The 22589-nt window shown below is 47.7% G+C and overlaps 2 protein-coding genes across 2 annotated transcripts in view; both read right to left on the bottom strand.

The window, feature by feature from the left end:
* The window catches only part of LOC147614982 (uncharacterized), a 72181-nt gene that overhangs the window by 36985 nt on the left and 12607 nt on the right, over positions 1 to 22589 (bottom strand). The gene's annotated exons all lie outside the window — the stretch shown is intronic.
* On the bottom strand, positions 18199 to 21570 carry LOC147614983 (uncharacterized). Its single transcript, XM_086780269.1, has 2 exons — positions 20478 to 21570; positions 18199 to 20445 (listed from the first exon to the last, which is right to left on the bottom strand). The coding sequence occupies exons 1-2, from the start codon at positions 20695 to 20697 to the stop codon at positions 20234 to 20236; spliced, it is 432 nt and encodes a 143-aa protein (XP_086636395.1). The 5' UTR covers positions 20698 to 21570; the 3' UTR covers positions 18199 to 20233.

Raw genomic sequence — 22589 nt, 5'->3', positions numbered from 1 at the left:
GATGCTTCATCATCTTCGAGCGAGGAGGCAGTTGGCTTCACCGCGAAGGATACCCGGGGATGGATTCTCGACAGTGGTGCTTCCAGGCACATGACTCCATCTCGTGACTTCTTTCTGGATCTAAAACGGCAGTCAGGTCGTATCTTTATTGGCGATAACTCCACTATTCCGATACATAGTGAGGGCCAGATGGAGATTATTCCCGACGGCAAGGGGGGCAAGCATGCTTCCCGTTTTCTTTGTCCCCCTGCTCTGGGTTTTAATCTTCTGTTAGTGCATGAGGTATGCAAGACTGGCTTTCGGGTGGAATTTGAGGAGCATTCAGTTGCTCTAAGGGACCGTGAGACAGGCAAAGTTGTTCGGGAAGGCGGTGTGGAGAATGGCATCTACAAGCTCTCTGCACTCTCCTCATTGACAGGCTCTCAGGTCGGAGATTTGTGGCACTTTCGTTTTGGCCACTTAAATGTGGATGCTTTGCGGCGTGCCTTCCGGGACCAGATGGTGGTTGGCTTGCCAGATGTTGGTAATAGGCAAGGACGCTGCAGTTCTTGCATACGTGGTAAGCAGCACAGGGAATCCTTTCCGAAGCAGGCTTCCAGGCGGGCTTCGCAACCATTGGAGTTGATTCACACTGACTTGTGTGGACCACAGCAGATACCATCCTTGGGAGGATCTCTCTACTTCATGCTGCTTGTTGATGATTGTACCAGATTCACGTGGGTCTACTTTCTTTCCCAGAAGGACCAGGCTTTTGCTCGGTTCAAGGATTGGCACGTGATGGTGGAGAAAGAGTCTGGATATCAGGGTAAGACTCTCAGGGCTGATAAAGGAGGTGAATTCTCCTCGACTGTATTTTTCAGATTTTGTGCAGATCATGGCATCAAAAGGGAATTGGCCAATACCGGATCTGGTGTATGAATATAGACAGGAGATGACTTCTAACACCCCCTCTCAGCTCCTGGCTGTGAAACCAACCCAAGGGAGCTGGAGTGCCGCCTGAGCGTAGCCTGAGGTAGAGACTTCGTGAAGAGGTCCGCCGCATTGTCCTCCGTCGAACAATAAAGTAGCAAGATGTCACCAGCCAAGATCTTCTCACGTACAAAGTGATACTGTATCTCTATATGCTTGGTCCGGGCATGGAAAACCGGGTTCCGAGCAATAGCTATACAACTCTGGTTATCGCACTGGATGACTGTGGGCTCCCTCTGTGGAAACCCAATCTCGCCTAGCAGCCTAAGCAGCCATACAACCTCACAAGCAGCACCACAAGCAGCCCGATACTCTTCTTCTGTCGAAGAAAGAGCAATAGTTGGCTACCTCTTGCTGCTCCAAGAAACTGCTCCTAAGCCGAGGGTAAAACTATATCCTGAAGTAGATCTCCTCGTGTCTGGATCTCCTCCCCAATCTGAGTCACTCCAACCTTGGAGCTTGACTCCATTCCCTCCTGTGTAAAAGAGTCCCAGATCCTTCGTACTCTGCAGATACGGCAAGATCCGCAATCCTGCGTCCCAATGAGTCTTCAATGACGTCTGCATAAAAGAGCTCAGCAGCCCCACGGAGAAGCTCAAGTCCAATCTGGTGTTCAGCAACCAGATCAATGAACCAACCTTCTTCCGGTACTGCGGGGCATCAACTGGCTCACAAGGATCTGTAACGGTTAACTTTGTGTTCGGGTCCATCGGCGAAGTAATAGGCTTGCAGTTCTCCATCCCAAAGGCCTCAAGCAACTCATGAACATACCGCTGCTGAGAGACGAAAAACCCCCTCTGGGTCTGCCAGATCTCCAATCCCAAGAAGTGGAGTAAGCCTTAGTCGGTCATCTCAAACTCCTTTGACAAGGCAGCCTTCGTCACTCCAATGTGCTCCACATGACCGCCGGTGAGAATGAGATCATCCACATAAAGGATGATAAGTGTAACCATGCCGCGTTCCCGAAAGAGATACAGGTTCGGATCTGCAACCGATCTCTGAAATCCAGTCCGAATAAAGAAGGAATCAATCTTCTGATTCCAAGCCCTAGGAGCCTGCTTAAGACCATACAAGGCCTTACGTAACCTGTAAACCATCCCTTCCGATCCTGGAACAATAAAGCCGGAAGGCTGCTCAACATACACCTCCTCCTGCAGGTCACCATTAAGGAACGCAGATTTTACATCCATCTGATACACGGGCCACCTCTGAGAAGAAGCAGGGGCAAGAACGGTCCGAATCGTGGTCATCCCCGCTGTCGGTGCAAAGGTATCCTCGTAGTCGATACCTGGCCGCTGAGCATAACCTTTAGCCACAAGCCTGGCTTTGTGTTTGTCCACCGATCCATTAGACGCGTATTTGGTCTTAAAGACCCATTTGACACCAATGACTGACCGCTTCGACGGCCTCGGAACCAACTCCCAAGTGTTGTTCTTCTCGATGGCATCAAGTTCCACCTGCATGGCTTTCCTCCAAGTATCCTGTGAAAGGGCTTCCTTTACGAAAGTGGGCTCTTTGTCCCGCATGATACGAGACATCAAGGCATAGTTCACCTGAAGAAGCTCCGCCATGTTGCTTTTATCTCGGACTCGATGTAATCTTCGAGGGCCGTCCTCTGTGGTTCACTCGGAGGGTAGCTCCGTGACACCTGACTCCCGAAGGGTGTCTAACAACCACCTAGGTACTCGAACAGATCGTGGAGCCTCCTGTGGTCGCGGGGGCTCAACTCCAGCTGCGGGCTCAACCTCCTGTGATGACTGAGGTGGATCAACTGGAATGAAAGACTGGGAATCATCATCAGACTCCTCTGGATCTCCAAGAAGTGGCGGCTCCTCGACAGTGGATGCTGGAACATGCTCGTCAAAGACCACATACCGGCTGACAACAATCTCATTCCTCTCTGGATCATACAACCTATATCCCTTGGAAAGAGAGTTATACCCCACAAATACTAGCTTGCGGGACTTGGAGTCAAGCTTCCCCCTCTGCTTCTTCGGAATATGTACATACGCGTCACTCCCAAAGACACGGAAGTGCAAGACATCGGGTTTCCTGCCAAAATATGCCTCAAATGGAGTCATATGGGGTACAGAAGTCGTCGGAGAGCGGTTAATGGTATGGACAACCGTTGCCACAGCCTCACCCCAAAGTGGACGAGGAAGATCACGATGCTCCAGCATGGTCCTCGCCATCTCCACCACAGTCCTGTTCTTTCGTTCAACAACTCCATTCTCCGAAGGCGATCCGGTATTGGCCAATTCCCTTTTGATGCCATGATCTGCACAAAATCTGAAAAATACAGTCGAGGAGAATTCACCTCCTTTATCAGCCCTGAGAGTCTTACCCTGATATCCAGACTCTTTCTCCACCATCACGTGCCAATCCTTGAACCGAGCAAAAGCCTGGTCCTTCTGGGAAAGAAAGTAGACCCACGTGAATCTGGTACAATCATCAACAAGCAGCATGAAGTAGAGAGATCCTCCCAAGGATGGTATCTGCTGTGGTCCACACAAGTCAGTGTGAATCAACTCCAATGGTTGCGAAGCCCGCCTGGAAGCCTGCTTCGGAAAGGATTCCCTGTGCTGCTTACCACGTATGCAAGAACTGCAGCGTCCTTGCCTATTACCAACATCTGGCAAGCCAACCACCATCTGGTCCCGGAAGGCACGCCGCAAAGCATCCACATTTAAGTGGCCAAAACGAAAGTGCCACAAATCTCCGACCTGAGAGCCTGTCAATGAGGAGAGTGCAGAGAGCTTGTAGATGCCATTCTCCACACCGCCTTCCCAAACAACTTTGCCTGTCTCACGGTCCCTTAGAGCAACTGAATGCTCCTCAAATTCCACCCGAAAGCCAGTCTTGCATACCTCATGCATTGACAGAAGATGAAAACCCAGAGCAGGGACATAAAGAACACAGGAAGCATGCTTGCCCCCCTTGCCATCGGGAATAATCTCTATCCGGCCCTCACTATGTATCGGAATAGTGGAGTTATCGCCAATAAAGATATGACCTGACTGCCGTTTTAGATCCAGAAAGAAGTCACGGGATGGAGTCATGTGCCTGGAAGCACCACTGTCGAGAATCCATTCCCGGGTATCCTTCGCGGTGAAGCCAACTGCCTCCTCGCTCGAAAATGATGAAGCATCGGAGTCCACCATCTCTAAGTGCACAAATGCCGGAGTCTTTGCAGCAGAGGCTGAGGAATCAGCACTCTTCCCTGTCCGCTTAGGGCACTTCCTCCAGTAGTGGCCTTTCTCGCCACAATCACTACAAGATCTTTCGGCCTTCAGCTTCTCTCGTTCTGGATCAGGCTTCTTCTCAGAAGACTTCTCCGGTGAAGCCTTCCCTTTGCCCTTGTTGGAATTCCGGCCTTTCGACCGTTGGCCAGTTAAGGCCTCCGAACCTCCGCCGTGAGGAGGGTTCGTGAAACGTTCCTCTTGGTCCAAGACCATTGGCACAAGCTCCTCCCAAGTAATGGTGCTGAGCCTGCCACTCGTGATCAACGAGGAATAGAAAGCAGAATACTGACCAGGCAAGTGGGAAAGCAAAGTGATGGCCATATCTTCAGAGGATATCTCTTTCCCAGCTTGTAGGACTTCCTGCTGAAGGGCCTGCAGCTTGTTAATGTGTTCCCGCATCGTCGAAGACTTTGCAGGGTTCATAACCCACATCTGCACTTCCAAGGAGATCCGTTTCATGGGTGACACCCTGTTATACAAAGAAGCCAAGTGCTCCCATATGCCTCTCGCCAGCATCATGTGCTTCACATGATTGATCACTTGTGGTGTGCAATTGAGGAAAATAAACGACCGGACCCTGGCGTTGACACGATCCCACATGTGTGCCTATGCCTCTCGGTCCTTCCTCGTCGATAATAACTCCCCCTCAGCTTCCGGCCGTGGCACCCCGATGATGATAAAATCAGCAAGGTCATATGACTCCAGCACCGACTCCATCATGACCTTCCCGTAATTGGACCCGTCCAACTGACGATCCACTGGGAACGTGGGGAGAGTCGGAATCTTCACGTGCTTCTCAGCCATGTCTAGTAAATCTGCCATCGCGGAGAGTAACCTGAAAGGGTGGGTGGGTGGGAAAAAAAATCTGAAAATCTGCAAGTAGCTGTCCAGCACCTTAGCCCGCCTTCCTCTTGCACCTTCTCTTCCCGTTCAGCCCAAAACAGTCCACCAATCAGCAGCCTAACGCTCCCCCTCTTGTTCAGAAAAACGCCCAAGATCTGTCTAGAGCCTAGGGCTCTGATACCATGTCAGAATATGCAGCGGAAATGATAACCAAACTTGGGTAGACAAGAGCAAGTAGACTGCAGAAAATAAACAGCACAAGAAACACAGAGAGATAGGTGTGTAAACTCTTCTCTATACACAAGATCCCGAAAAAACTGAATGAGGAAGTGGTGGGGGCAAGGGGCCTTTATATACATCCCTGGGAGGCCAGTCGGCCAGCAGATGAAGTGCCCACGACTGATGAAAAAGGTCCCACAACTGCATAAATGCAGTCGGCCAGCAGATGAATGCCCACGACTGAAGAAATCCAGTCGGCCAGCAGATGAATGCCCACGACTGAAGAAATCCAGTCTGCCAGCAGCCCAGTAGCCCACAACTGATAAACATGCAGTCGGCCAGCACTGGAGTGCTCCTGGCATCCTCTGGCAACCCTCCCACCACTAGAAAAAATGGAAAAAAATAGGGAAAAATACAGGGAGTGTGGAAAAATGATAAAACACCTTATACAGGGCGGGCACACCCACAACAGAGGCCCTGGTGTATGAATATAGACAAGAGATGACTTCTAACAAGAAAGCCTCCACTTCCGAGAAAGCCAACTGGAGCCTTCGGGAGTCAGGTGTCACGGAGCTACCCTCCGAGTGGACCACAGAGGACGGCCCTCGAAGATCACATCGAGTCCGAGATAAAAGCAACACGGCGGAGCTTCTTCAGGTGAACTATGCCTTGATGTCTCGTATCATGCGGGACAAAGAGCCCACTTCCGTAAAGGAAGCCCTTTCACAGGATACTTGGAGGAAAGCCATGCAAGTGGAACTTGATGCCATCGAGAAGAACAACACTTGGGAGTTGGTTCCGAGGCCGTCGAAGCGGTCAGTCATTGGTGTCAAATGGGTCTTTAAGACCAAATACGCGTCTGATGGGTCAGTGGACAAACACAAAGCAAGGCTTGTGGCTAAAGGTTATGCTCAGCGGCCAGGCATCGACTACGAGATGCAATCGTGGACCCTCAGAGCTGGCCGACTGGCTGCATGCTGCTGGCCGACTGCATATGCAGTCGTGGAGCCTTTTTCAGCAGGCCGACTGCACTTGTGGGGGCATATAAATAGCCCCCACCCCCATACCACTCATTGTATCATATTCGGGATCTTCTTGTGTATATCAGAGCAGAGTTACACGCCTACTTCTCTCTCTCTCTTGTGCTGTTTTTTTCCTGCATGCGCTTTTGCTCTTGTGTCCCAGATCTGGTCATCATCTCCGCTGCGTATTCTGACACATACGTGCAGCAGCGCCCAGCTGTAGTCCATCTGGCGCCCACAGCCATACGCAGCCCTACGCAAGATGATCCACACGGCGACCTGCTCTTTCAGCTCCGCCACCCTTTGCCTTATAAAGAGGCAATTCGCTCTCTCCAAAAACGCCAAAAGCGATTAGTAAAAACGCATGCCTTCAAAAAAATAATATTTTTAAGCCTCAAAGGTTATTAAACCTTGTAAACAATAAAATTTCCTTTTGTCCCCTTTCACACTTGGACTTGCCACCATCTATGAGTTTCCTTTTCATATCCAATTGAGGCCTGTTCACACTGTCCGTGCCCGTGCCTGTGCCCACCTGCTTGTTGTCCAGAGGAAAAAACACAAGGTCGTAACATGGTGCCTCTTTGTTCCTCATTCACTAGTAATCTAATCATAAGGTCACGAATGCAACTCTTTCCGAGGTTGAAGCATTCTTTAGCAAACTTTGCAAACTCGTATGCGAATGCATAAATGCGACGAATGTAGACAACTATAATTGGGAGTGTGTGGAAGAGTGTACACCACTTGGAAACACTCTTGGAAGCTTGGAAAACACACTAGCAAGCTTGGATATGGAGTTGGGAAGAAGAAAGTGCAGAAAATACAGCCAAAGAGGCCTCGTGAAGGAGGCGCCTACTTCTAGAGAGAAAGGGAAGAAAGAGTGTGAGTTGTCCACTCTAGGTGTCAGGTAGAGAGGACAAGTGGCTTGTGTTGCAAGCTAGAGCGGACACATGGCTGGTTGCTCCCTTTGTACAAAGGGGATAAGGTCTGGGCGGTGGACATTGGGTTTTGTCCACCTCGGAACATCAATGTGTGCGAACATAGGGCTGATCACAACTTATAAGTGAGTTTTGGTCGCCCAAAACTTAATGAAGTTTGTACACACTCACTTATAAATTAGCGCTAATTTCTAAAGCTAGGTTTATGACCAATACTTACCACCTGTCACATGCCACATAACCATGTCAACAAACAGTTACATGCACAGTTCACGAGCGGACGTCCCCTTACCCAGCACTACACATTGGTCAGGCAAGCATGAAAACAACATGCAATTTCAATTGCAAGCAAGCACATAAAGATGCTATGCAATGCAGCATTGGTATGGACAATCCCAGTTCATAAAACTATACCAAAATAGACGTGCTTCAAGCAAGTACACGAGGTACCAGACCCAATGGAGCACCAATCCTCCAAGCATTTCCGAGCATGTACACACGCGCACAAGTCCCAGCGGAAAGCCGAGTCCACAGTATCACATGAGTAACATCAATCCCCAGCATATGCAACTATCATGGAGATCCACAAGACTCACCGAAAACACTAAACACATGGGAAAAGAAGCCGGCGAAGAAGGAGCACTGCAAGAGCTCCTTGTCGGGCATCTCCACACACGAGGAAAAAAACACCTTCAAATGTTCTCCAAACAAAAAAAAACAGCATGTTCACCACAATCTATGGCTGAAAACCCAAAAATGCAACCACTCAAAACTTGCTTCTAGTTGCTCAGGACCAAGCACAACCGCAACAGCAGCCCACAAGCAAAACGCTGATGCAGAAAGCCTCGAAGAGCAAAAATGTTGATGAAGAAGAGCTTCACGAGCAAAAAATGCAACTCCATGTAGAAAATCGTAGACACAAAAATGATGTCACAGCAGGAAATGCTAATGCAATTGGAGCTCCAAAAACACACCAAAGGGAGGGGAAGAGGGTCGCCTATGTGTGGAAAGCCAGCAGCCAAGACCTGGTGAAACCGATCCCGTCAAGTGGGAATAGACTCCGTTGGACACCCACACGCGTAATAGCACAACTTAATATCACAATTTGAAATAGACAACTTAATAACAACTTGAAATTGAAATGAAATAAAATGAGATAGATGGACACCAGCACTGGGGCCGGAACGGGCCGACCCCCCCCCTCAATATATGATATATTTATTGGGAGTATTTAACAAATACAATGCTCCATGGGTTCAGAGAACCAGATGATGTCCATGTACAAATGAATACAGTACCAAACAAAAAGGCTCGAAGTAGATGTTCGAAGTAGAGCGACCACTTGAGTGGTCTAGTCTCTACGGTCCTGTGCCTTCACTGGACTCCGCGGAGAGCGCCCCACTGGTGTTCCAGAACCACGCACAAACAGGCACTCCCGTACTAGCGCCTGGCTCTCCCTATCTCAGCACCTTTGGACCGTGGTTCTCCAAGAGCTTGGACTACCCGGCACCAAACGGGTGTTGACGTGGAGAGAATCCCTTATCAGATTTATCACAAAGTACTTTACTTAAATCTGAAAATTCACTTACTTGTGGATGGCAGATGGAAGTCCAATACCCATGGTGTCTGTGTGCAGCTACTTGAGAGGGACACCGAGACACAGCAGCATGTCGAGAGGAGTAGTTGCTTTGGGAAAAGTATTACCTCCTGAAGAAAAGAGATGCCGCCTATGTAAAGGAGGCAAAACCGCCTACAGAGGAGAAGAGGAGCAGCCGCTAGAGATAGATACACAAGGGCCTGCTGTGAAGGCAGTGCAACCTGTATGGAGGTGACACACAGCCTGTATGGTTGCCAAGGGAGAAGGGATGGCAGCTTGCAGCCGCCGGCCTGTAGTGCACAGTTTGCGGGAGAGGACACGCAGTGGACAGCCGCCTACTGAAGTTGGAGCGCTGCCTGCATGTGATGGACAGCCGCCGGCCTGTAGTGCACAGTTAGCGGGAGAGGACACGCAGTGGACAGCCGCCTGCTGAAGTTGGAGCGCTGCCTGCATGAGATGGACAGCCGCCTTGTTGAGAGGTGTAACGCCTGGCTGCAGCTTGCGCAGCCGCCTGCAGGAGAGGAGGTGGTGTAGGCGCCTGCAGTAGACAGGCGCAGCCTGCTGGACAGAGGTGTAGCACACAGTCGACAGCCGCTTGCAGGGCAAAAGGAGCAGCCGCCTCTGTGTTGCTGTAGTCGCCTAGTTGCAGCCTGTAGAGGAAGAGGCGTGGAGGAGCAGCCTCACGCAGCCTGTAGCATAGAGGAAACAACCGCCTGAATGGGAGGAGAAGCATGCGCTGATGGAAGGAAATAGCCACCAGCTAAAGCATGCGCAGCCGTCTGTGGACGAGGTGAAGGTGGCGCAACCATAAGGGAGGAGGCGCCTGGCGCACGATCATGTGTGTGGAAGGATGGTCGTGGTGCTTCTTTTTTTAAAGGTTGGAAGGGAAGTAAAACAATTTGATTTGGCTGGCTCCCCACGTTTGCATGTGGGCGGCCAGTTCCAACCCCCACACACACACAAGTGAAGTGTGGCTCCCCACCTTGGTCCCTAAGTGGGTGCCCACTCTTAAGTGAATGTGAACATATAACCTTATAAAATGAAAGGTTAGAGAATAAACTATTAAGCCAACATGTGCAATACACTTACCACCTGTTCACACGCAACAAAACTCGTCAGAAGACAGAGCAAACTTCACGACTCACTGGCAGGCGTCCCCGCTCAGTAAGTGACACGTCAAGCAGGCAAACACAAAAATACAAGTCATGCGAAAACAGTTTCAAACATGCAAAACATGAGTGCATGTGCAAATAGTATCATGGACATATCTCCCGTTCATGGAACAAGTACAATATATCTGTCGAGCACAAAAATGGCACGACGTAAATAAGTAGGTCTCTTCTTGGAGTAATTGGTTTTGTTGATGTGTATGGAACACAGCCCTGGTCTTCCTATGGAGTGACAGTCCCATAGGTAAGACACAGTTCCAGGCACGAGCCTCCCTATGGTGTGACAGTCCCATAGGCAAGACACGGCACAAATACTGGCTCTTCCATGGCGTGACAACCCCATGGATAGAACACAGTCCAGGTTGTTGGGGTAAAGGCGTTATGCCCACCCTTATAGTGTGTACAAGCCCATAAGTTATAGTACATAGTACACTTAGTACTTTTAATGTACTAAGTGCACTATGTGTACTAGTGCAATATACATGTGTGATAGGGGAGTCACACACTCATGCTATTGATGAGTTGACTTATCCCCACAACTCTCTCTCTCTCTCTCTCTCCCTTGCTTCTCTGTGTATGTCTCCCATGAATGAACTCTAACCCTAATTCAGTTTTCTCCCCATCAACTGGTATCAGAGCGGGTGTGCGGGTGTGCGGGTCATCTTCATCGCGAAGAAGAAGAAGCTCGGCTATGGAGCCTTGAGCTTGGCACGAGCAGAAGAGATTGCTTGGAGCTTTCGGTGCTCAGCAAGGAGCACATGCGCTGCAAGACAGTGAGAACTGTCGTACAGCTGTGGGTGAAGCGAAGGACGACTTGACACAAGCCGGCAGAGACAGTGCGGTGAGCGTGTAGCGTTGGTGGCCACAAGGCGTGTCAGGCGCCTACTGCAACAAAGGCGTGTAGCGCTGGGCGAATCTGAAGCGCCCGGCGTTGAGCGAACAAGCGCTGGGCGTAGATGCGCTAGGCGAAAGCAGGCTTGAGCGAAGGCGAATACGTAGGCAACTGAACCAGGCGTCTCCCATTCACGTTCGGCTGTGGTCGCTAAGGCACTTCAGCGTGGAGCGAAGAAACAGGCGAAACATATGCGAAGGCTGGCGCTAGGCGAACATTGCCGGCTTCATCGTCCGCTTCACCCTTCTCGTTTCGATACCCCGCCACTCCTTCGATTGAAGGTGAACCGTGTGCATTCTTCGATTGGAATCTCTTGAGGCTCTGCAGAAGAGGTGAAACCAGGAGTTTGTCACCCAGCCATCCTCCCTACCTGCACAGCTGCAGGATCATCAGCATCTGCATCAATACAGCACCAGCATATTCATCACGCCCCCCCTCTCCTGCAACAGAAATCAACCTGCAAATCAGAGAAATTCAGAATTTCATAGGTACTTGCCTTTAATTTTTGCGAATTTCTTATCAATTAAATCAATTGAGCAGGTACAGGTGCCCAATTGCTCAATTTTTGAGCAAAATTGGCAAAATTGGGTGACATTGGTCACAATCAGGATAAATTTGCACAAAATTGGTCAAATCAGGATCAATTTGCAGGAAATTGGATGTCGAAATTTGGGGCTTTTGATGTAATTGTGCAATTAAGCACTCATACATGCTGTATGATGTGAAAAATCGCACATTTGGGCAAAATTGCAGCAAATTGCAGTGCAAATCAAGGGGCTTTTGTGCCGATTTGGTTGATTTGCATGCAGGCAATCGCATTTGATGCTGTGGATAATGTGTTGATGCCTTACAAGCACTCAATGTGCCTGTAAATCAAGGGGCTTTCATGTATTTGATGTATATGTGGCCAGGCGGAAGCATCGTGAACACTCTGGATGTCTTCATGTGTGTCAATGTACCATGTATGATCAGAAATTGATCTTAAATCAAGGGGCTTTTCAAGTTTGTATGCTTGTTGAGCTTGGCAAAGCAGCAGGCAAGACATTTATGCCTTGAATCCTCAAAAATCAGCTTGCAGTCAAGGGGCTTTTGCCCAATTTCTGTTCGGGACTGTTGTATGCAGTGTACGGGACTGTAAAAATCTGATTTTCACTCATTTGGACAGCCAGGAGAGCATTTATTGCTATTGTACCTGCTGGTACAGATTTGGCACAGCTCTGTGCATGTTTTGGCATGGCTGTACACTGTTTTGAGTGACCAAAAGGTTCAATTTCAGCTGCTGAACTTGCCGGTACAGGTTTGATACATCATTGGTGAGCACTTGGTACTGCTGTACAGTACTTTGGAAAAGCAAAAGAGCACATTTAAGGTGCTGTCCAAAATCTGCAGCAACCAGATTTTGGTGTTTTCATCACATAAAGTGGGAGAAAAGTTGCATTTGTGCTTCCGCAGTGGGAGATAAAGCTTGGGAGAAAAAAACTGTGAGCACTTTGTGTGCTTTTGGTGCAGTGATTGCACATTTTGCAGGGAGTCAGGCATTGACAGGTTGCATTTTGCTATGGCAACCACAGGTGAGAGCTCTTCATTGCTTCACATCAAGAAGCTTGAAGGCTCGCATAATTATGATATTTGGCAAACCCAGTGCTACAATGTGTTGCTCCAGAAAAAGCAACACAAGCCTATCAAAGAAAGGGGTGTGATGCCCGCTTCTCTTACGGCTGAAGAGTGGGAAGATATGGATGAGCTGGCAAGATCTACTATCATGTTGTCTGTGTCAGACTCATTACTTTTCAGCATTCGTGAAGAGAAGACAGCTTGGGGAATGTGGCAGAGATTGCAGGACTTGTATGCCCAACAAAGTGCCTCAAGCAAAGTGTATTGGTTGAAGAAACTCATAGGTCTTCAGATGAAGGAAGGGGCTTCTATGACAGCCCATTTAAATGAGTTTAATGGTATTGTCAGCCAGGTCATTAATCAAAAGTTGGCAATGGACGATGAGTTCAAAGCCACTTTTTTGTTATGCACTTTGCCAGAGAGTTGGGACACATTCAGGACAGCCACTAGCAATTCGAATGCTATGCTGTCATATGCAGATGTTAAGGGTGCTCTTCTTCAAGAAGAGATGAACAGGAAAAACAACTCTGTTGGAAAGTCCAATGCAATGAATGCACGTGGGAGATCCCAGCAAAGGGGTAAAAGCCAAGAAAGGGGAAGGAGCAAGTCTCGCTCCAAAAAGGATTTGGAATGCCATTATTGTGGCAAGAAGGGACACATTAAAAAGCAATGCTACAAATGGAAAAATGATCAAAAGGAAAAGGGAAAAGGCAAAGACAAAGAGAAAGATGAAGCCAAAGATGTAAAGTCGAAGGGCAAAAGTGGAGTCAAGATTGAAGAAATCAATGTGTCACATGCAGGTGGCAGTGAGGATGAGGTCCTCTTTACGTCTTCACTTGATGCCCATTCACTTCTTACAGGTGGTCATGGTATGCACTCATGGATCATTGATTCAGGTGCCTCCTTTCATGTCACAGGTTGCAGAGACTTGTTTGTCAGGTACACTGCTGGCAATGAAGGAGTGGTTTATTTGGGTGATAACCATGCATGCAAAATTCTTGGCAGAGGTGATGTGAGGCTTGTATTTTCAGATGGCTCACAGCTTATGCTCCATGATGTCAGGCATGTGCCTGAGATCAAAAAGAATCTGCTTTCTACCGGACAGCTTGATGATGCTGATTATGTTACCACATTTGGTAGTGGAAAGTGGAAAATTAGTAAGGGCTCACTGGTTGTTGCCAGAGGCTCTAAGGTGGACACTCTTTACTTCATGCATGCAGGTGTTTGTCACCATGCTAATGTAAATGCAACCGAGCTGCCGGAAATCTCTATGTGGCATAGCCGGTTGGGACACATGAGTGTCAAAGGAATGGAGCAATTGTCTCGTTTGGGTTACTTGCCTTCTCTAAAGTTTTCAAGTTTTCAGTTTTGTGAGCATTGTATATATGGTAGGCAACTACAGTGCCCCCACAAGAAAGCTCTTGGACAGAAAGATGCTCAGTTAGAGCTTGTGCATACAGATGTATGTGAGATGCCTCAGCTTTCTTTGGGAGGGGCAAAATATTTTGTGTCTTTTATAGATGATGCCACACGCAAGGTGTGGGTTTATCCTCGTGGAGAGTACATGTCCAAACAGTTTCAGGACTTTTGTGATGCTAAAGGCATCAAGAGGGAGCTCTCTACTTCTTATGATCCTCCACAAAACGGGACAGCAGAGAGGACGAACAGGACCATACAAGAGAAGGTCCGTTCTATGTTGTCACATGCTGCATTACCTCATGGTTTTTGGGCTGAAGCTGTTATGACAGCCGTTCACCTTATAAATAGGTCACCTAACACGAGGCTTGGTGGGAAAGTGCCAGAAGAGGTATGGACAGGGAAGCCTCCGTCATACAAGCACTTGAGAGTGTTTGGTTGCGTTGCGTACGTGCACATACGCAGGGAAATGCGCACCAAACTTGATCCTAAGTCTCAAAAATGCATATTCCTAGGATATGGTGACAGAGGTGAAATGGGGTATAGACTTTGGGATCCCATAAATAGAAAGATCATACGCAGCAATGATGTCATTTTTGATGAAACATGCATGTATAAGGAGCCTGCAAGGCAACAGGAGCCTGGCAGAGTCATCTTTGATGATGATGGACATCATGGACAACAACAAAGGGCTGTAAATCAGCCATTACAGCAGGAAAACCAGCCCTTAAATGGTGCTGAAAATGGTCCAAATGGACAGCCAGATATGGCAGAAGATATCCCTATGGATATACCACAGTTGGAGGAGATACCGGGCATGATATTTCAGCCTTATGGCATGGAACAGGAGCCACCAATGGGTGATATGCAGGCTGGACAGCAACCTGCAAATGATGGTCATTGGGTACGGAGGTCCACTAGACCCTCCAGAGCCCCTGACAGGTTTGTTCCAGGGGTTGACTATTTGATGCTTACTGACTGTGGGGAGCCCTCATGTTATAAGGAGGCTTTACAGAGGGCAGACAAGGCTCTTTGGGAGCGTGCCATGAAGTCAGAGATGGATTCTCTGCATAAAAATGAAACATGGAAGTTGGTGCATTTGCCTGCAGGCAAGAAGGTTTTGCCATGCAAGTGGGTATACAGGCTCAAAGTTGCACCAGATGCAAAGCCAAGATACAAAGCCAGGTTAGTGGCTAAGGGCTTCAAGCAGGAATATGGTGTGGACTTTGAGGAGATCTTCTCTCCAGTGGTCAAAATGACCACACTTAGAGCTGTGTTGGCTTTGGTTGCGCATGATGATCTGGACTTGATTCAGATGGATGTGAAGACTGCTTTTCTTCACGGTGATCTCCATGAGGAGATATATATGCAGCAACCAGAGGGTTATGCAGTAAGTGGAAAGGAGAAGCTTGTATGCAAGCTGAAAAAGAGTCTTTATGGGCTCAAACAGGCACCAAGAGAATGGTATCATAAATTTGATACATTCATGAAATCACAGAAATTCAGGAGAAGTGACATAGATCACTGCTTGTACACCAAAAAAGCTTTGGATGGCAGTCTATTGATTCTCATCTTGTATGTTGATGATATGTTGATTGCCGGGAAATCTCGTAAAGAGATGGATGCCTTGAAGAAGAGGCTGCATGAGACCTTTGATATGAAGGATCTGGGTGATGCAAATCACATCTTGGGTATGCGGATACTTCGGGACAGAAATCAGCATGTGTTGTATTTGTCTCAGAAGGAATACATTGGCAAAGTCTTGCAGAGGTTCAATATGGACGGGGGGAAGAAAGCTACTACTCCTTTGCCTCCATATGTGAAACTCAGTGCTATGGACAGCCCACAGTCAGATAGAGACAGGGCTGATATGGCCAAGATTCCGTATGCTTCAGCTTGTGGCAGTCTCATGTATGCCATGGTTGCTACTAGGCCGGACATTGCATTTGCAGTGGGAGTGGTTTCTAGATACATGGCCAACCCTGGCAAGAAGCATTGGGAAGCAGTGAAAGGTGTCATGAGATACCTGAAGGGCACACAGGATTTGTGCATTTGCTTTGGCAAACAGGATGCATTAGTGCATGGTTACACGGATTCGGATTATGCCGGTCATCCAGATAACCGGAAGTCTACTACCGGTTATGTGTTTATATTCACAGGAGGTGCTGTGTCATGGATATCCAGGATGCAGAAGTGCACAGCCTTATCTACTACAGAAGCCGAGTATATTGCAGCCACAGAGGCTTGCAAGGAGGCATTATGGCTATCTCGGTTAGTGGTTGATTTGGGTTATACAGGGGATATTCCATTGTTGCATTGTGACAGTCAGAGTGCCATCCAGTTGGCAAAGAACCCTGTCTTTCATGCAAAGACGAAGCATGTGGATGTGAAGTATCACTTCATCAGAGAGGTGATAGAGAACAAGCAAATTCAGCTTGTTAAGATTCATACGGATGACAACCCGGCTGATCTGTTGACGAAGAGTTTGCCTCCGGAGCGGTTTGCTCATTGCAGACACTTGATGGGCATTGGATGAGGCCATTTTCAGCCTTGATATGGCCTTGTATATTATCATGTACATGCTGATTTTTTCTTTTCCTTTACTTAAGGGCACTTTGCCTTTAAGTGGGAGGTTGTTGGGGTAAAGGCGTTATGCCCACCCTTATAGTGTGTACAAGCCCATAAGTTATAGTACATAGTACACTTAGTACTTTTAATGTACTAAGTGCACTATGTGTACTAGTGCAATATACATGTGTGATAGGGGAGTCACACACTCATGCTATTGATGAGTTGACTTATCCCCACAACTCTCTCTCTCTCTCTCTCCCTTGCTTCTCTGTGTATGTCTCCCATGAATGAACTCTAACCCTAATTCTGTTTCTCCCCATCACAGGTCATACACGGGTGGCACCAGTCTGGCTCCCGTCCATACGACACCTTCCTGCTAACACACGGGTGGCACCAGTCTAGCTCCCGTCCATGTCAAGCAAAAATACTGGCCTCTTCACATGAGACACCGGCCTAGCCTCAAGTGAACGAGACACAAAAACTGGAGATGGACCAAATGGTCGGCCAATTGGTGACATCCCCCGAGCTTCTAAAGAGTTGTCCTCAACTGAAAAGCCTCAAGATATGCCTGCAACAACTATGGGTAGTCAACAAAATAGTCCTCATTTACCCATTTTGCATCAATAGGCAAATAATTTTTAAACTTCACAAGGTATCGCCTGGAAAGCTTCCCTGCAGGTAGCTTTCACTCCTTGTGAAAAACAATCTGTTCTGGCTGGAGGATCTCCTCAAGCTCATCAATCTCTGGCGGATCTTCTGTGACAGGCTCGTCAGGATCTGGCCCCACATATTTCCGAAATATACTCACATGAAATGCATTGTGAATCTTCCAGTGACTAGGCAAAGCAAGCCTGTATGACACTTCATTGATCTTCTAAATCACCTTGAAGGGTCCATAATAGCGAGGAGAAAGCTTAGGATATGATCCTTCTCGTCCTGGCCTCTTCCGAAGCCTAGCTTTCTCAAATTTCAGCAAAACCCAATCACCTTCTTTGACTTGCATGTCTATTCTATGCTTGTCAGCAACCATTTTATGCTTATCTTGTGACCTTGCAATGGCTGTCCGTACCTGACCAAAGGCTACATCCAAGTCACGATGTAAACCGACCTGACGGGCGGTGAAACAAACACTCGCACATAAAACACTTCAACACCATTGAGGACCTAGAAAAGGAAAACAAACAAGGGGAGCTAGAGTGCTCCTGCAAACAGCACACGGACACCAATTGGCCCCAAAACGCAGTGGCGCCCCTTGCGGTATTTCTTTAATTGATTATAAGAGCTTTGATTACAATAAGGCTGGGAACTCAGCTGTCACAGTAGAACGCCTGAAGCCTACAAAGAACCTGCATCATGGCTTCTTGTCCACTCGGCATCCACAAACAAGTCCAGCCATTGTTCACATCAAAAGACTCTCTCACAATGAGTCTGCATACAGAAGCTTTCTCCTATGATCAGGGCTGCCACAACCATCCATAGCCTCTCACACTATGAACAGCATCACACCCTGACACATCCAGTGCTTCTGCATCACAACACAGACTCCCAAACTGTCTCTCAAAAGAGAACTCGTATCACAGCACAGCATACCATACAGTTGACACACCTGTACCAACCTTCTCTACCTTCCAAGGGTACTATCCATCTCTGTCATGGATTCCCTGTCCCCTGCCCAATCAGTAGCAAGGCTATACCAAACATGTCCATTCCTGTACCTTCTGCCTGCATGTGACCTAACTCCTGGAGAAACCCAAAAACATGTTTCCTCGAGAAACCTACGACCTGTTTCCACATGAAACCCTTAGGCCTGTTTCCCTTTGAAACTTCTGTCATGTTTCCATACAGAACCATTCATGGCACCATTCAACAACAGTGCCAACAACGGCATACATCTAGTTACCTGTTCCCTCATGAAACATCGGAAACATAGAGATGCCCATAACTGTAGGTCCCTCTGTTCCTTTCTAGCAGGAAGAAAACAATCTGCCCCATGAGCACGCAGCCATGCGAGCTTGCTTCACTCCCATGCCAAGAAACATAACCAAGTGACCTGTACTTGCAGCCAATAACCCAAGTACAAAGCTGAATTTGCAGCCAAACAAAAACAGCCCATAAACAGTCTCAAAACATTCCTGTTGCAAGGAGGATGAGCACCATGTGCACCTCTGTAGTCCTGGCCACCTGAGAATCCAGGGAAAACAGCCCCTCCTTTCTGCAAAAACACGCCGTCCTCCTAAAAGCACACGCCTGGCCGCCTATGAGATACACTGCTGCCTGTACGATGTGCCTGCACCTGTCCGTACAGGTCAACACCTGCAGCAACCGTACCAAAGTACCCTGGTGATGCGCCGACTGTACCAGATGAGGCGCCACCTGCAGCTGTACGATACTGTACTGCCCTACCTGTACCTGCTGGACAGGACTGCAATAGTACACGCTGCACACGTGTGTACCTGCTGGACAGATCTGCGCCTGCATCAGTTTGTTCTGGTCTGCACCTGCACCACAGCCATCGCCTAAACCTGCAGCAGCCGTACACTGTACTGCAGTCGTACAGATCCACACGGGCTCTTTTGTGCGCAGCCAAAAACCAGCAGCCCACATATGCAGTCTGACGACCATGTTTTCTTCTCTTCCACGCAGCTCCCTTGCACACCTCCCCAAAAGCAAGAGAGAGAGAGAATAGAGAGACGTGGGCCTCCAAAAGTGGAGTAGCCTCTATATTTTACTTAGGGGGCTCCCAAGGTTTTAAAACCTTTATAACATTAACTTTTGACCACCAAAGGTTATAAAACCTTTTTAATTAATGTCTCTTTGCCCCCTTCACACTTGGGGTTGTCCACACATGGGTTTACTTTTTAACTCCAATCTGATGCCATTCACACTGTCCACCATGTCCCCGTGCACACCTGCATACTGTCCAGAGAAAAACACAGGGTCGTGACATACCCCCCTCTTGAAAAATAGCAAGCGTCCTCGATTGCACTCAATGGCATAGTAAGGCATCTTATGAGCAAAGACTCCCCATATGGCAAAAACAATGGCCCTCCAATGCATCTGGGTGATAATACAATCATCCCCAAAAACAAAACCATGCATCATTCTACATATGGCACACATGCATGACACACATATGCATTCGCAAACAATATGCTCCTCAAGTTGCTCTACCTACTCTAAAGTAACAGTTTAAGGGCTGCTCGCAAGCCTTACGCCAATGGGCATCCCGCAGGACCCACGACTGAGGGTACAACATGAGCATATAAAAGCACTCAATGCATCCAAACACTACATCCACTAAGTACTTCCCACATATGTCTCATGGCCATCTCGCAGGAGTCACACGCAGTGGTGCATCCATGAACATAATAAAGCACTTGATGTATCATACAAATATACATGCAGCACACGTCACAATCCTAAGTATTACCCAATGTATTCTCAGTGGTACCAGGATCCAATGGCACCAGAATACAATAATACCACAAAAACTGTATGCATACATGCACAAATAGAGTTCAATCCATATATGAACCAAACCAACTCTAGGACTGCTCGCAAGACTTATGCCCTCCATAGAGTTATCCATAGTTGCAGTTATAGTTCAAGGTGCAGCCGACTGTGAACCATACCCAACTTTACCATCTCATGTGTCTAGAACACAAGATCATAGAAGTCCCATAAGCAGATGTACTGTCAGCCTCAGTACCTTCGGGTGAATACTAAGATGTCACCAAGCGACTCCTAGATGACAACTGAGCCTGTCTGTAACAAAGGAGCGGAGGTGCTACCCCCCTCTTGAGCATCAGGCAATGCTCTAGACCTATGCTCTGCTGAACCTGAATGAGCCGTAACAAGAGTCGACTCCAACTCAAAGGCATCAAGATAAAGCTGCAAATCCTGAGGTGAATCTGCTAAGTCACCCTCCTCCATCCACTTCGCATCCATCAGTGAACCTCCTCCATCCACTTCGCATCCATCAGTGAACAGCTCTTGAACTTCACAGGATAGCAACGGGAAACTTTACCTTGTACCTTTCTTTCCTTATGTGCCAGTATCTGCTCAGGAATAAGAACCTCGTCAAGTTCCTCCGCTTCCGTCTGAGCCTCATCTGATACATCCTCAGGCACCCAAAACCTGCTTGCACTCCACCCAAGTGGTAAGCACAAGTCCTCAATGAAGCATAGTAGATCACCACTGCTAAACATAGAAAGAAACTGTCTTCCGAACCCATGAAGCCTCTATGAAGATACAACCGGTGACAAACTGTCGAATGTTTTGCACCATAACACTTCAACTGCTTCTTGTTCCTGGCCGACTACTTCTTGTCCTTGGTGTCTTTTCTCCTGAGCTTCATCTTCAACTCTTGCTCTTTATAGGCAAAGACACACAACCCTGCACTGCCTCCTGAACTTCCTTTTCACTTTCCACATGTTGAAGCTTTTGATGTGACTCTCATGAGACAACCACGAGCTCGCCCCCTTAGGAAAGTTGGCGATTGTCCCGGCAACGGAACCTTGTAAACCGGCCTAACGGGCGGTGAAACAAACACTCGCACATAAAACACTTCAACACCATTGAGGACCTAGAAAAGGAAAACAAACAAGGGGAGCTAGAGTGCTCCTGCAAACAGCACACGGACACCAATTGGCCCCAAAACGCAGTGGCGCCCCTTGCGGTATTTCTTTAATTGATTATAAGAGCTTTGATTACGATAAGGCTGGGAACTCAGCCGTCACAGTAGAACCCCTGAAGCCTGCAAAGAACCTGCATCATGGCTTCTTGTCCACTCGGCATCCACAAACAAGTCCAGCCATTGTTCACATCAAAAGACTCTCACAATGAGTCTGCATACAGAAGCTTTCTCCTATGATCAGGGCTGCCACAACCATCCATAGCCTCTCACACTATGAACAGCATCACACCCTGACACATCCAGTGCTTCTGCATCACAACACAGACTCCCAAACTGTCTCTCAAAAGAGAACTCGTATCACAGCACAGCATACCATACAGTTGACCCACCTGTACCAACCTTCTCTACCTTCCAAGGGTACTATCCATCTCTGTCATGGATTCCCTGTCCCCTGCCCAATCAGTAGCAAGGCTGTACCAAACATGTCCATTCCTGTACCTTCTGCCTGCATGTGACCTAACTCTTGGAGAAACCCAAAAACATGTTTCCTCGAGAAACCTACAACATGTTTCCACATGAAACCCTTAGGCCTGTTTCCCTTTGAAACTTCTGTCATGTTTCCATACAGAACCATTCATGGCACCATTCAACAACAGTGCCAACAACGACATACATCTAGTTACCTGTTCCCTCATGAAACATTTGGAAACATAGAGATGCCCATAACTATAGGTCCCTCTGTTCCTTTCTAGCAGGAAGAAAACAATCTGCCCCATGAGCACGCAGCCATGCGAGCTTGCTTCACTCCCATGCCAAGAAACATAACCAAGTGACCTGTACTTGCAGCCAATAACCCAAGTACAAAGCTGAATTTGCAGCCAAACAAAAACAGCCCATAAACAGTCTCAAAACATTCCTGTTCTTTTGAAGTCCATTTGAAAGTGGTTTTCTTCTTTGTGAGATCATGTAGAGGGGTGGCTATCATAGCAAAATGCCTTATGAAACGCCTATAATACAAACATAATCCCAGAAAACTACGTACTTGATGTACGTTTTGCAATTCTGGCCAATTCCGAATGATCTCTATCTTTGCAGGATCCATTGTAACTCCATCCTTGGATACAATATGTCCCAAATAATGAATCTCTGAAAGGAAAAACTCACTTTTCTTGGCATTAATGAAAAGTTTATGCTTCCGCAACTCTTCGAACACTGTAACCAAATGAGTTCTGTGTTCCTGCTCATTCTTGGAGAAAACCAAGATATCATCAAAGAATACTCCTGTGAATTTGAGATGGGATCGAAATATCCTATCCATCATACGATTAAACGTGGCAGGAGCATTGGTGAGACCAAATGGCATTACCAAAAATTCATATAATCCAAAGGCTGTCCTGAATGCAGTTTTATGGACATCTTGTGGCACCACTCGTATTTGGTAATAACCACTTTTCAAATCAAGTC

The sequence above is a fragment of the Cibotium barometz genome, chromosome 41 (assembly GCF_041138505.1).
Source record: "Cibotium barometz isolate CiBa-2024 chromosome 41, ASM4113850v1, whole genome shotgun sequence".
Classification (NCBI taxonomy): Eukaryota; Viridiplantae; Streptophyta; class Polypodiopsida; order Cyatheales; family Cibotiaceae; genus Cibotium; species Cibotium barometz.
The sequence above is the reverse complement of the archived record's forward strand: the minus strand, read 5'-3'. Positions and strand labels throughout refer to the sequence as shown.